The sequence below is a fragment of the Indicator indicator genome, chromosome 29 (genome assembly GCF_027791375.1).
Source record: "Indicator indicator isolate 239-I01 chromosome 29, UM_Iind_1.1, whole genome shotgun sequence".
Classification (NCBI taxonomy): domain Eukaryota; kingdom Metazoa; phylum Chordata; class Aves; order Piciformes; family Indicatoridae; genus Indicator; species Indicator indicator.
Window position 1 is genome coordinate 5,281,474 of NC_072038.1, and position 15,232 is coordinate 5,296,705.

At 41.4% G+C, this 15,232-nt stretch overlaps 1 protein-coding gene across 5 annotated transcripts in view; it reads right to left on the reverse strand.

The window, feature by feature from the left end:
* Positions 1-1,598: 1,598 nt before the first annotated feature.
* TNRC6C (trinucleotide repeat containing adaptor 6C) overlaps positions 1,599-15,232 on the reverse strand; it is a 35,508-nt gene continuing 21,874 nt past the window's right edge. For 3 of the 5 annotated variants that reach the window (XM_054394100.1, XM_054394099.1, XM_054394097.1), the window contains exons 11-19: positions 14,451-14,534; positions 13,894-14,125; positions 11,988-12,155; positions 10,679-10,870; positions 10,391-10,534; positions 5,027-5,221; positions 3,603-3,673; positions 2,550-2,689; positions 1,599-1,959 (exon numbers count right to left, since the gene is read on the reverse strand). In XM_054394100.1, coding sequence (XP_054250075.1) covers positions 1,599-1,959; positions 2,550-2,689; positions 3,603-3,673; positions 5,027-5,221; positions 10,391-10,534; positions 10,679-10,870; positions 11,988-12,155; positions 13,894-14,125; positions 14,451-14,534 — 1,587 coding nt within the window. Of the gene's footprint in view, positions 1,960-2,549; positions 2,690-3,602; positions 3,674-5,026; positions 5,222-7,522; positions 7,640-10,390; positions 10,535-10,678; positions 10,871-11,987; positions 12,156-13,893; positions 14,126-14,450; positions 14,535-15,232 lie in introns of all 5 variants that reach the window. The other 2 variants (XM_054394096.1, XM_054394095.1) reach the window with 1 other exon arrangement.

Genomic DNA, 15,232 nt, shown 5'->3' on the forward strand with positions numbered 1-15,232 from the left:
CTTTTTTTTTTTTTGTCCTTTTTTTAAACTTTTTTTTTTCTTTAAACTTTATATTCCAAATGGAAAAATGGTGCAATACTCCGGTAATAATTTTCTTGCATTAGTCCACAATAAAAAGCTGCTAAAGGTAGATATACATATTATTCTCCAGAGATACACACTGTCTTGTTTTTTTTTTTTTTCTTTTTTTTTTTTAAATGCAATAAAGAGTCCTTGAGTAAACATTTACACATGAATTGTCGCCGGCCCCTTCTATCAGTTTCTTTTTTTTTTTTTGTCCTTTTTTGTTTGTTTTGTTTTGTTTTACCATTATAGGATAAGCTACAAGAAGGGCTGCGGACACTCAGTGCAAAGTTAGAAGCTAATAACAATTAAAACCATTTGACCAATGAGCAAATAAAAAGCATATATTGAATAAAAGGGGAGGGTGGGGAGAGGGGATTAAAACTCAAAGCAACAAACTCCACACTTTTGAGTTAAACCACACGTGGGGCTCACATTCGCTCACGCTTCACACACGCTCGCATCTGCTCCAACGAAAACAGAGAGGCTGAACTTTGAACAACAACAACAAAATTCTTAGAGCCTGGTTTTCTTCTTTTTTTTTTTTATGTGTGTACATGTGTGTAACTGATGCTGACCTGGAAGTGTAATAATTAGACTTAGAAAGTGTTCACATTTTGTTATTGGCCTGCTGGATTCAAGTATTTGCATGTTGATATGTTGTGTTTTTTTTTGTTTTGTTTCTTTTTTTTAACGTATTTTTAAAATTTTTTTAAACTTTTTTTTAACCTTTTTTTTTTTTCCTATTTTTTGGGATTAAAAAAAAAAATGTCATGAAAAAGTAATGAAACAAGGGTAATGTGCATAGGCAGATCCATGGGAGTAGTGGACACAGAGATAACCCCAAGCCCTGCCCTCCCTCCTCCCCCCTTCCCTCAACCTGTACAGTCAAGAGTCACTGCTGGGATTTGTCACTTTCCTGTACCAATGGTAGCTATCACACTTCACCCTTTCTGATTATTGGGTCCGCCTCTGGTAATGTGCATAATAGTCACAGGCTCATTTTAAATAGGCTTTCATTTCCCCCCCTTCCCTCCCCCACCACCCACCCACCCACCCCTGCCCTCCCCTCCCCTCCCCAAGAGTTGATAAAATAACCCTTTCCAGCCCAAATTCTGAAAAGTGCCCTTCATGATAGACCTATTCTAAGCAGCTTTTATACTTTTGTTTTGAAAAGTCACCATACAAACATAAAAAGACAACATAAACCAAAAAGCCATGGAAAAAAAAAATAAAAACAAAAACAACGAGAAAACAACATAAAACAAAACCAACATAAAACCTGTCATTAGCATGTGACACTGACCAAAAGTAGCCCATACTGTTTCATGAACAGTTCACAAGGACTTCTGCAGTTTCATATTTGATATTGGACAGAGGTACTTAAAAAAAGGGCTGCCAGTCTGATCCATTAAAGCTGGGTTCTTCATCAAGCCCGGGACTGGAAAGGGTTACCACTTTCTGGTTTGTTTTTGTTTGTTTGTTTTTTCCTTTAGTGCTGATGATTGTTATTTCCATTTTGTTTCTCTTGTTTCCTAGATGGACTCCCCACTGAGAAGGTCCCCCGGAAGAAGAGTATTCAAAGGTGTTGGGCTCCCGATGACTCTGCCGTCGTCGGTGCTGGGGGGTCCCCAAAGGCTGCTGGAGTACTGAGGCACCCCACCCCACAGCAGGTCGCTGCTCCCCTTGCCCCCCAGGCAGGGAGTGTTCCAGTGCCCGGCGTCGTTGCGCACCAAGCCGTGGGAGCTGCTCGAGGAGCCCAGGCGTGTCTGGTTGCTTCCAGTGTTGGACTGCCAGCTGGAGGTGGGTGGCAGTGGCTGGCCTTGTGCTAAGAAACGGTTGACTTCTTCTTCACCAGCAAACTCGGCCAGGATGGTAGTGTTTCCCAGGACACACCTGAGGGCAGTGACACAAAAGCAACTTTAGGGTCATAACAATGATGAGGGAGCTGGGACCCCTCCGCTGTGAGGGCAGGCTGAGGGAGTTGGGCTTGTTCAGCGTGGAGAAGAGAAGGCTCCAGGGAGACCTTCCTGTGGCTTTTCGGTACTTAAATGTACTACCTTTCATGCCCAACCTAAACCTCCCCTGGTGCAACCTGAGGCCATTTCCTCTTGTCCTATTGCTTGTCACTTGGGAGAAGAGACCAACTCCCACCAGGCTCCAGCCTCCTTTTAGGGAGTTGTAAAGAGCCAGATGTTCTTCCCTCAGCCTCCTTTGGTCCATGCATGAACAACCCCATCTCCCTTGTGTTCTAGACCCTTCATGTCTCCAGCACCTGAATGTTCTCAGTGTTAGGGGTCCAAAGCTGAACCCAGTATTCAATGTGCAGCCTCAAATTGGTGCCCCTGGTCCAAGCCATGGCTTGCAGGACATGGGACTTTTCTGTAGGGCTCAGTCATGAGCAGCCCCATCTCTGAGTGCCTAAGAAAATAAGTTTCTGATATCAAAGTGGCTTCATACAAAGCAAAGAAGGAGCAGGAACTTACATATGCAGAGACTTCTGGGCCTTGGCTGCTTCTTCCTTGGAACTGTATCGGACCACAGCATTCCCTTGTGTCAGGTTCAAGTGGAATGTTATTAGAGGGCCATGTTGCAAACACAGTGTCCGCAGTGTGGAACCATCAATCTGGTGAGAGGGAAAGGGGGGGAAAGGTTATCTGTATTGCTGTGTTTTTTCCTTAAAAGCTTGCCAGCAAGTTTTTAAAGCTACAGAAATAAGTGAAAGAAAAAGAAAAGCTTTCCTTCTATAAGAAGGATTTAATTCTAGCCTTGTTGCCATCTTCACTGCATGAGACATCTGTCTTTTTAACAATTCCCTCTAGCCCAGCGCACAGAATTTCCCCATTTTGGTTATGTAAATTACATTTATCGTTAAGAGTCCACAGAAGCCCAGAAATGAGTTAAAATCATTTTGTTGATCACAGAACCACAGAATGTTATGGATTGGAAGGGACCTCCAGAGATCATTGAGGCCAACCCCCCTGCCACAGCAGGATCACCTAGGGTAGGTCACACACGAATTCATCCAGCTGGGTTTTGAAAGCCTCCAGAGAAGGAGACTCCACAACCTCCCTGGGTAACCTGTTCAAGTGCTCTGTCACCCCCAAACAGATTTTCCCCAAGACTAATTTGGATGTCTACTCAAGGCTTTGTAGCTTATATTCTTCCTTGTGAAGGGCACTAGGCAGAAAACTAGAGGGTTGGACAGACTTAGGAGAAGAACAAAAAAATAAGAACGACATAGGGAAAGCAGATTTTATATCTCTGTGTGTGCTTGAAAACATCATTCACCTCTAAGCTTACATGTAGACAAGAATGGTGCACAGAGAATGACTAATTACAGTCTTAAACATTCACACTTGATTTGACAGCACTTATGAAAACTTCAATTCCCTGCAGAAGACAAGGAATTTGTAGTAAATGCAGAGTAATTATTTTCCCTTCAAACAAACCAAATGACCATGGTTGATAAATGTTCTTCTTATCTCCTACATGTGACAAGTCTCTTTTCATAACCAGTTATGTCCAATTCCATCTACCTGGGGTGTGAGATTTCGCAGAACCAGCCAGCTGCTTGTTCTCCCTGAGCTGTCAGTGCTCCATGCAGAACCTACAACACACAAATTCCACAACAAAACATTTGATCAGGGCGTGGAGAAGGTATCACAAGAAGAAAACTTAATCTGCAATCACAACACACCAGAAAGCATTGCTGCTACTGAAAACAAATCCTACAGCAGCTTCTTCACAGCTTGATTGATTGCTGTCTTTGGAATGAGAGGTGCTGGATGAAAACCTGCTTCTGTTACACTGAGAAGTGAAGCATTTTTCACACCCCCACAGTAACCATTACAAAATGAATGGATGCAGGTACGACACTGCAGCAAGCTGCACCTTCAGGTTACATCAGAATTAATCTGGAAGGTACATTTAAAAGCAATTCAGATGCCCGAGCTCAGTTTGCTGCTGCTATTAAAGATTTTTATAGCACTGCAGCATTCTGCTATCTTGTCAATGATAGATTAATGCACATGACTTGCTCAAAACATCTATTTCTGAATTGCCAATCTTCTGATTAAAGATACAAAGCCATAACCAACAAAATATGCTTTGCCAGCTTCAGCCTGGTCTTTCACAAGGAGAAACTGCACAAACTTGATACTTATGAGTGGCACCTGAGACATCACAGGACTTCTGCAGTCATCACGTGTGACTACACTCAGGCTCCAGAAGAGAATCCTGCTATCAGCAGGATCTGCCCACCAGGTGGGGTTTTGGTGAAGAAAACAGATACAAAATAAATGGCAAGAAGGGGGAAGAATGTTTAATGTCCAACTTAGTGAAAGCAGATTACTAGTCAGCTTTCCAGAATAGGTGCAATACTTTAGAGGCTGACAGTACTTCACAAACAAACATGATAGGTGTATTTATATAGCCAGATCCACGCTTCCTTGTTTTTGTATTGAAGCAAACCAGTGACACCTAAAAACACAGCCTGCCCTGCAATGCCATCAGGTCCTCAAACCTTCACATCCATGCTCTTTTTGGAGCAAGCATATGTGGTCCATATTAAATTCCAGGGGCTGATTCTCTCATCTTGAAGCCCGGCAGACAGTCATAAATCACACCACAAAACAAGAACCATGTGTAGAAGACATATTTAGAAATTAAGGAAACAAGAAAAAAATTCTACTTGGAGTGAAGTTATTTGGCAATTCCTAGGTAAAATTAATCATTTGACCCCTTGAAAGGTGATAGGTTTCTTTACAACTTCTTCTAACTGAAATGAACAGACATGAGCTTCACTCCCAAAAGTAGACACTCTCCTTGTATTAAAGCTCTAGGTCCTGGAGCCTGATGTGCAGCCACGGGGTGTGTCTCTCTATAGTACCACAGAATAAAAGCAAACAGTGCTAAAACCAGAAGGCACTGTGGAGTTACAGAGAATGGAAATCAAGAGTACCAGAGGAGTAAGAGCTGGTCCAACCCAGGGGACTGGCACCCCACGTAGATGATGGCTTGGTGTTTGTTAAGCCTGGAGGTGGTCTTGTAGGAGCAGTAGTGTTTCTGGGTACCTTCCATAGTTCATGGGAGAGAGAGGCTTGTGTGTGAGAGATTGGGCCAGAAGACCACGTAGACTTGATGTCTGACAGTTTACCTACAACAGAAATAAAACACATTTGTGTACTTTTAGTTAGCAGCACCTGCTAAACCAAGTAGGATGGGTCACCATCGAGCTTTTGCAGTGACTAGATTCATCAGGAGAGAAGAACATTCTGCACCACCCAGTGACAGAAATCCTGTATCCTTTGAACCTACTTACACTGGTATTTATATTTTCAAAGAAATCTGTATTTCATTAATCTCACCCCTGCTACATATAGTTCCCTTTCAAAAATATCCTATTTCACTTCCTTGTAAAGAATGAGACACAGAAAAAAATAGCAGAAAATAGACTTAAGTATTTGAAATCTAATTTCATCAAAATTATAATGAAACACTTCAAGATTGTCTCTCTGAAAGGTTTCATAGACCTTAACTACTGCTTTCCTACACATCTTATCTAATATAAAGTAACCAGTATATCCCTATGCTCTTCTGATACATTATTAACACTCCAAAGATCAAAGACCCAACAAAAACTGTATTTCTGATTATTCAAAGAAACAGACACTCCTTTTTTTCCAGGTGTCTTGGAGAAAAATGAAGTCTTCAGAAGACCAGACCATAATCATGACCTGTCACTCTTTGTATCTTTTTCCTGTTCAGTTTGTTAGCTCCCTAATCAGTTTTTAGACTATCTCACTACTGTTTCTGCCAAATTAGAGTTTTGTAAACAAGAGACAGGACTAACAAGTACAGTTCAGCATTCAGAGTGGCATTCAGAGTGATTCAAATTACAGATGCCAAAGCAAACCCCTCAATTCACCTTTAGACTTACACACTCCTGTCTGTCCTCCTGGGACCAACATATGTTGTGAAATCAGAGTCCAGTTTCCTTGCCATAGCACAGTCCCCCTGTTACTAACATTAGCAGCATGTACTTGACTGGAATCAAGTCACATCCCTGCATCTTCTGCCAGGGCAGATGACACTGTGATTATGCTGCCTTAATGCTTTAGTGTTGATTGAAAATATCTGCCCTGACTAAATCCAAGATGCCAAAATCTGATGAATTTCTTTAACACATTAGAACAGGCAGATCAAGCTCATTCTGAACCAGTGCTTTACACCAGGCAGCCTTAGCCTTAAAACCAAATTTACCACTCACCAAATCACAGTCCTAGTTATATATACACACTCTCAAATTGCCTGTATTTCTCTGTATCATTTCACTCAATGGATTTATACTGAATCACAACAACATAAGTGAAAGGGCAACCACTCTCCTATCTTCTTGCAAATTATAGCAACAAAATCCATTTGATGATGATGAAGACGTTAACAAGGGTAAAATGGTGGGGGGAAAGTCTGAGTTTTCAAGCTCAGCTTCAGAGCAGCTCAGCCTGCAATGCATCACATAATACATGCACATCACCACAGATTAGAGGTTGCTATGTCACTACTTCTCATGGGGTTAACACAAAGATTGGATGACACTGCACAAAAATAAAAAGCAAATAAAGCAGAAATGCATGGCAGAGGAAACAACAGCAAGCCACTCTTTCCTTTTCCTTTCACTGGAGTAACCACCATTTCAAACAAACTCTTTTTGTTTATGACCTGGAGGTTGTACCTTTGTTTATTCAAAGAAGGGGAGGGTTTTCAATGGTTAGATTATGAAAATGCCAATAACATCAATATAACAGCCCAACACATTTTTATACTGGGACAAACTGGATATTTAGGTAGCCAGTTTACAGCCCAAGTTTCCATGATTTGCAGAGAGAGATACTCCACAATTTCTAGCTCGTTAAGACAAATAAGAGTCATTATTTAGGCCATCTACAAGCTCAGCCTTATAGGGGAGCATAAAGGGGCTTTGGAATGACTATAAGAAGACATCAGGCTTTGGATTAGAAGACATTTAAGAGCCCCAAAACCAGTTCCTCCAGAGCCACGTACCTTGAGGTACTACTGAACTTTTTCCTGAGCTGAAGACAGTTCATTTTTAACAGTGACTTCATTAACAAACCATTCATATCAGCTCTTATTGGAAGGGTCTAGTATGGCTGTTTCTACTTCTAGACCACAGAATATTCCTCCTCAAATCTGCAGTGGAAACAGTCTTCAGGAGATCTCAATGCCAGTACAGCCAGCCAGCACGTGGCACCAAGCGGTTAAATATCTTTTTCCTTAGCACAATTCCAGGCATACCATCCAAGAGCTGCCAGGAGAGCTGCCTACCTGGCACAGCTCTGAACAATACACTTGTGCCTCTGGTAGCACTGCTGCAGCAGGTGGGAAAGCACTGTCTAGGGCCTCTCCTGAGGATGCAGAAGGCTGTGAAAGTTCGTACCTGCAATGCTAGGTGCGGATGCAATGCTGCTGAAAGAGCTACTGTAGCCGGAGGCACTAAGCGGCCAGGCACTCGATGAAGGCAGCGTGGCATTCTGAGATGATGTTGGGGATGACCCTGCAGAACCAGCAGAGAAGCAACTAAGAAAGATGGGCATAATGATGTTTGGTGTGACATAAGCAAATCTATTACGTGCAAATACAAACCATGCAAGGCATTTTCCTTAATCAGGCTGGTCTCTGAAGTCTAGGAATGAAATGTTACAGAAAGCATGATCAAGGGAAGCAGAAGTCTTCAGTAGAAGAGAAAGCTGGCACAGCAGCAAATGCACCAGCACCTGGGCAGATTAATTCTGCATTGCCTTTCAGATATGTGATTCTCAAAAAACAGTCTTCAGCTGTTGGGTTTCAAGGAACAGGCTTCATTTATAAAGGTGCTCTGTGGCTGATTTAAGCAATGGTAACTACAGATGGGCACAGATGTATGTGATAAACTAACCTCTTACCACGGGTGATTTGTCCTAAATGACTCCAGGTAAGCACTTCTGCTGCATCCTAATGCCCACAAACATCTTTAGATTTTTGCAGACTTTCAGTAAAGCATGAATATATTTTACCAATCTCTTCTCAAACTGATCAACATTAAATGAAACAGCCTGAAACCATCTTGGTAAATCATTTACAATCTGAGGAGCTCTCTCAGCCTACATACAATTTCCTGACTGGCAGTAAATGAAAGAAACTCAACATGAAATAAAATATCTTCATTACAAAAACCAGAAGGTCTGGAAGCATTCTCTCTAGCCACCAACACAACTGAATGTGTATCCTAGGTGACATCACTCTAGTCATACCTGGATGGACTGTGACACTGAAGAATTTGTAACTGGCTCATAAAAATAGGTGAGTCCTTTGGAAAATTGTGTTGTACTGAGGTGGAATGGAGGAAACAAAAGGACAATCTCATCCCTCACAGCTCAGTACAGAACACAACTGGAACAGCAACCAACCAGACTTCACCTTGTGCTCCAAATGACACCAATACAGACATCAGTCCCAAGCAGAACAACTCTCTATTGAGACCTTCTCTGGAAAGAATCTATTCCCCAGGCAGGTGTGGGACAATGACATCAAAGGCCCACATGCCCACAGTGCTGAAATTGTTCCCAATTCCACACGGCTGAAGACTTTCAGCTCGTAGCAGCTGACCCTGCAAAGCTTCATTAGCAAACAGAGCCGAACAAAAATCAACCCCAAAGCTCAGGTTTGGTCTAAGTGTGCAGTGCAGGGAGGGTCTACATGGAGATTAATACCAGTCATGTACTTCAAGCTGCAGTATTCAAGGACAGTTTCTATCTGGCAGCATGTCAGGAGAGCCTCAATTTCCCATTCCACAAGACTGGGGTACTGACAATGACAGATCATTTCACCTAGAAGCCAACACCTAGAGAAAAGGTTCAGCAGCTACATTTTTCATTAAACCCATATTATTAGCAAGGCAAAAAGCTAATGAGGAAAGGGAGCATATGGACTCCAACAGGCACAGTTTTTCAGAAGGTTCTGGCTCTTGAGGGCATGTTTACTTCTGCAAAGCTGATTTACACTGACCCTCTCTAAGCAGTGTAATTATTTTTTCATTCCACAGACACACTCTGCACCAACAGAGCTAATGTATACTTTCCTTCCAAAGAGAAGAAGGATCTGTGGTAGGTATGATCTAACTCACAGGTGTAGATCTGTAGGGCTAGGAGTGTTTCTTGGGTGTGCCATATATGAACTCTGCCTGAATTATGCCTTTCTACTTCTCTTTTTATTACTTGAAACCATCCAGGTTGCCTGCCCCTTGAAGTACATCTGGCTCATTAAAAGTTAATTCAGCATTACTACTCAAGCACGCAAGTACTTCATTTTTCATCTTAAATAAAGACTGCTTTCTGCTAAGAGACAACTAAGATCATTCAAGGCCACAAAACCCCCTGACTCCTTTCCCTCATGTTCACATCCCTTCACCCAAGTCGAAAGCAGACCTGGAAAGCTGTTTGAAGGATAGTCCTGATTTACAATCTATGCAGATAGCACAGATTGGAACTACCAGAACAAAAGTCACATTTTTAATCCTGACAGGTCCTTCTTGACAACCTGATTATACTACTCCTGAGCATATTAGAGTTCTCTAATAGAGTGAAGATGACTTGCCTATTTCCTATTTCAGCACGCTGATCACAATTAAACCAAGCCACCTTTCCCTTGATCCACCATCTAGATAACAAGCAGCAGAGTCCCAATGGCTTTTTGTTTCAGAGAGTACCTTTTTAATTCTGGAGTAAGCAGTGCCTAGATAAAGGAAATGGAAATGGCACTGGGAAATACTAGTTTACTCGTCAGGTACACATTTTGATGGTTTGGGGGATCAACTATCTCCAATTTTGTTTTGTTGACTGATCTTCTAGCAAAGCTACAATTAATTAGTGTGACAAAAGCCTTCTGCCTCAGCAACCAGTGTGAAACTTTTGTCTTCTGTCTTCTGAGTATCTCACAAAGTCTACGAGGTTGCTCAGTGTGGAGAACGAGATCTTGTTCAAAACAAAGTGCTGCAGGTTACAAAACCTTTTCAGTGACCACGGGAGTTTATATTAAAGCTCACACAACCTTTTCCAACATGGAAATATTTACATTCCCATGGAAAACCAGAAACTTCTCAGTCTCATATTTAAATCAAGTACTTGTGGATTTTCAGTGAAAGTTCAGAGCAGAAGCATGGTAAGACTAGGAACACATGCAAAAATAGAGCATGTCCATAATACAGGAAGTCAACTTTTCTGGAAAGAAGCAGCAAGTACACACAGATGTGAAAGTAATCTGTGTTTACCTCCACTCTTGAGAAGATAGCGATTAACATCCTGTATCGTGGTGTTTATGGTAGGCCCAGTTGGAACACTTCCAGGAGTAACATCGGGGTCATTTTCAGGATCAATATTCTGCAGTCCTTTCCATGGCACTCCTGGATGAAACTCTGTGTCAAAGATAATAAAAGTTCAATCCAGTCATCATTCTCCCATGCTGCTGTGTATCGGGAGGCATGGGGATTCAATAAACGAAGCCAACAAAATATTTAAAGGACATCAGTCGAACACAAAATGCTTCATGTTTTTGTTACCTGGTGGCCAGTTTATGCTGGAGCCATTGGAAATTTTATCACTATCAGTTTTGGCACGAGACCAGCTGTGAGGAACAGCTACAGGTGGACTGGAGGGAGATTCACTGTTCTGAATCAGATCATACCGGCCATAAGAGTCATCAATGGAGGACTTTCCCGGAGGACCAATACTTAAACCTCCAGGTATAGCACCTGTAATGAATGAAATGGAAAGGATCTGTTTAGCAGTGGGACTCATTTTGGGTATGGAATTTCATCAGTCCCTACATTTTCATGTTACTTTCTTTCCTTCTTTCAGTATTATAACAACAAAAAAAGAAAATTAAAATATAAAGACAGTAAAGCAAAGCTTAACCACCTTGGAAGCCTTACTAGGAACCTCAGCTGTGAGAGGCACTGATGGTGCAATCTAGACACTAAGCTAAAGAAATTCACATTACATCACTGCCAAAAAGAGACTAAAGTCATTCATATCATTACACTGATGCTAAATAGGGATTTACTGAGACAGTAAGGAATATCAGTTGCTGGCAAGCCCTCTTCCCTTCTCTGAGTATTCACTGCTAACAGGAGGGATGATTTAAAATGGCCAGTCTCATCTTCCTACAAACTATCAAACAATTTGGCAAAAGCAGTACAGCTACTTGCAGAGTAAAAATTATTGTAGAAGAAGTAACTTGTGCTGCTCATAATAAAAACCAGGACACAATAAAGTTAAGAGAGCACCATCTCCTAACAGCAAAAATCCCAGCTTGGTACAGGAAATAAACTACTCAGGATACTGGAGGCATTGGGGATAAAGGTGTTCAAACAGATTAGCAATGACTTTTGGAAAAATATGATGGAGTTTGTGCTCCTAATTCCCAGGGTGGGGGATTATGAAAGCCATCAAGTCTTTGTACAGGACTGGCTGTGAGAGGTGGTGGATATTGGAAAAACTGTGGGAGAAAGCCAAGATAAGGTTTTTTTGATTGAAGGTATGCAGATGTGGAGTAAGGGGAAGCTTGTGAGACTTGTTTTGCCAACACTAATGGTTTGTTTTACTTGAGCTCCATGTTCACAGCAACATAATTCAACCAATGAAAAAATCAATTCCTACATTGCATATAGGAAGTGATAGGTGCAAGCAGTTCAACGTGCTGCAGAATGCGACTGCAGAAATCACCTTAAAAACAAGTCTCAAAGGGTGCTCTCTACAAACCATTTGTGAGCACTCACCAAAAACAGTATCATGGGGAAAAAAAGGACAATTGCAACATGACTCAAGCCTCAACAAGTCAGCCAGCAAGAGAGGCTCAGTGTGACGTACCGTGCTTGCTGGAGTTCTGGTCAAGCGAAGAAGCAGCACTAGACAGATTATCCATTGAGTTGGGGTGTGTCCACTGAGGAAGGCGAGACTGGGACTGAGAAGTGTCCTTCACTGACAAACCACCAGTAATGTCCATGTTATTTACATTCATGTTCGGGTTCAGTCCAGCTAGGGGGAAAGAGGTCATTGAAGGAGGATTAAAAGATGTGTTTAAAACTCCAGCCAAAGAAATGACACAAGCTTGGTTTTTTCAGACATCTGGTACCTGTGTGTAGTAACTCACTGTGGACATTTTCAACCCCCTGTCAAGACCTTTTGCTTTTACGGGAACACCTATACAACTGCCATGAATTCAGAGAATGTTAAAATTTGATAAAAAGAAAAAAAAAAAACCAAACCAAACAAGAGAGGTGTAGGGATAATGTTTTAAAGCTGTCGGTATTTCTAACTGCAGTCCCTTCAACTTCTCTCAGAAAAGGCTTTCTGGAAGAATGCACTGGAATGCTACATTTAAACCAGTGAAGAATTTGCAGCATTCCACTGCTAAGCCAAAACACTCTCAGTGTCTCAGCAGCACACCACCATGAGGTCTGCCATTTTATTTTGCTCACAATGTTTGAATTAGTTGCTTTGGTTGGGTTTTTTAAAAGATCATGTAAAGTGCTGCTATGCATTGAGCAGGTATTGTACTATTTGGGCATGTGTTTTGTATACACAGAATTAAAAAAAACACTCAGATTGCATTTAAGGAATAATTTTGACATGCTTCTGTGACACGACTCTGGGTCCTCTTTGATATATAATCCTGAATGTTAGCAGATCACAGAAAGCTGAGATATCATAAGAACCTCTCAGACTCAGGCCTTTAATTCACAAATTCCTTTGCTTTCTGATGCTCTCTGCTCCAACAGCTCACCACAGCAGTCAGAATTACCTTCTTAACTGCTGCATGGCAGATAAAGCTCAGCAATTCTATTGTACACAGCATAAAGAGAGTCACAAAGAGATTAAATTAATTCCTTTATGTCATAAACGAAGTCTGTAGCATACATCAAACAATCAGAGAAAACAGGTCTGAAAGGTTGCCCTCTTCACCCTGTCTCAAAGCCAAGTCGATTATTCTGACATCAATCACATCTGACAGACCTCTGTCTAACCTACCACAAAATGACTGGTGAAGAAGATTTCAGAAACTTCTCAGATAATTTATTCCAGTATTCTACTTTGCTTAAGGCAAACCAGTGATCCTTAATGGCTAATAACCAGATGTCCCTTTACGCAACAGAAGTTCATTACTCTCACATGAGCCCTATTCAGGAAGACATCTTGAAGCCTTTCACATTTTTGAAAGCTCCTGCCTATCTCTGAAACCTCTTCAGACTGACTCAGGGGAAGATTTCATTTCTTCCTTAGAAGCCATGTTTTTGAAACACCTAATCCTCTGCACATGTTTCTTTCTGCATTCCTGCAAACTGATCTGTATCTTCCTTGAAATATTGATCAAAATTGATGCTTCACCAGCACTGATCAGAGTGGGGAGATGACTTTGCATGGCTTCCAGGTTATATTCCTGTTTATCAATATGCCATCTGTGCATTTTACAACTTGGTGCTCTTGATTTATATTTACTTCATAAACAGCAACAGATGTAGATAATTAAGTACATCTTCTGTTCTGGTATTTGTAGGCAGAGCACAGATGAGCAAACACAGCCCCCACCTGAACAGCTCCCAGAGAGGCATGGAGCACCATGATTTTGTTTTGGCACTTCAGCATTATTTAATAAACACTTCTTTTGTATTTCTGCATTTGTTTTACTGGGGAGCAAAATATTTAGATGCTGAATTAAAGAAACAAACTCCTTCTGTCTTTTTCATACAGAAGGCCTTTACTGAAGGACTCTTACCAAGAGGGTAAGGAGCAAAGGTGTTCGGTGAAGACTGTTGCTCTTTGGTCTGCAGGTCAGGTAGGCCGGGAGCCTGGGGATGGGGTGAAAAGCTATCCATGGCTGATTTGCCTGCAGAGGGGTGCAAAGATAGATGTGGAGGGGGAGGCTGCTGCTTCATAAGCAGGGCCTGGGCCAGCTGGCGCTGGTGCTGCTGGATCTGCTGCTGCATGTTATTGATTGTACGTGCAACCTGGCAAGAAAAAAAAGAATCAATAAGTGCTCAATTGAACAAAAAGACACTAGGCTTCTTGTGCCTTTCTTTACAGTGAAATAACACAATAGATCTCTACAAATAAACATTGACTGTATTAAGGGTTGAGGAGCTTTCCTCCAAGAGCTGAATGCTGTGAAACAGCTTTATTGCTCCAGCACTCTTTCCTCCTCAATACTCAAAGCCATGCAGTGTGTCATTGTTTCTAAGGATGCTTTAGCTGCTTTCCTGTAATGCAGGACAGGCTCTTTAAGCTACTGAAACCAAACTGTGATGAAGAGATTGAACTGGCAGGCAAACCTACTTGCTGCTCCTGTTGTCTCATGGGTCCGGAAACATTACGCTGAGCCTGTAACATCTGCTGCTGGATTTGTAAACGTTGGTACGCCTACAGACAGAAAAGAGAGGTCAGACCTCCTAAGTATGCAGTAAGCCAAAACAAGCTTGCTTAAACTGCTCTGGTATGTTATAAAACAGCAAAGACAGAAACATAGGAGTTTTCTGAAAACACTCCATGAAGCAAAAGTAACAAACTTGTTACAAATGTATTTTATATAATACATTTAAGTCCAGTGTTCATCGTTTGTTTGGTTTTTAAACCAAACATGTCAATAAAACCTCATGAGGAAGTTTGTGAGCAGGAAGTGGGCATTAAATATAGGAACCTGTGGGTTAGTTTTCTTTTTTCCTCTGAAGAAATGTAGCACAAATCAGAAATTAAAACAGAAGTTTAAAGTATTCTACAAACAGGATAAATACCAAGAGTCATTTTTGTGGGGGTCATTTTGAGTTTTGACAACATTTTGTATTTAATTGGTTGTGCTGCTTTATTCCAGATAAAGTCCACAATTTTGATGTGGTTAACTGGACAGCTTGTTGTTGGTTGGGGTTTTTTTGTTTGTTTATTTAGTGGTTTTGTTTGCTTTTTTCCCTAAAGTGTTGCTCTGAAAGACAGGAATTTGAAATGCAGAAGAGCTCTGCACAGGTATTTTTAAGTAGCTGGATACTGGTTCAATTATTACCACAGCATGAGATCAGTGCTGTGCTCCTCAAAACTAGGAAACATAACCAGAAATGAAGAACAGC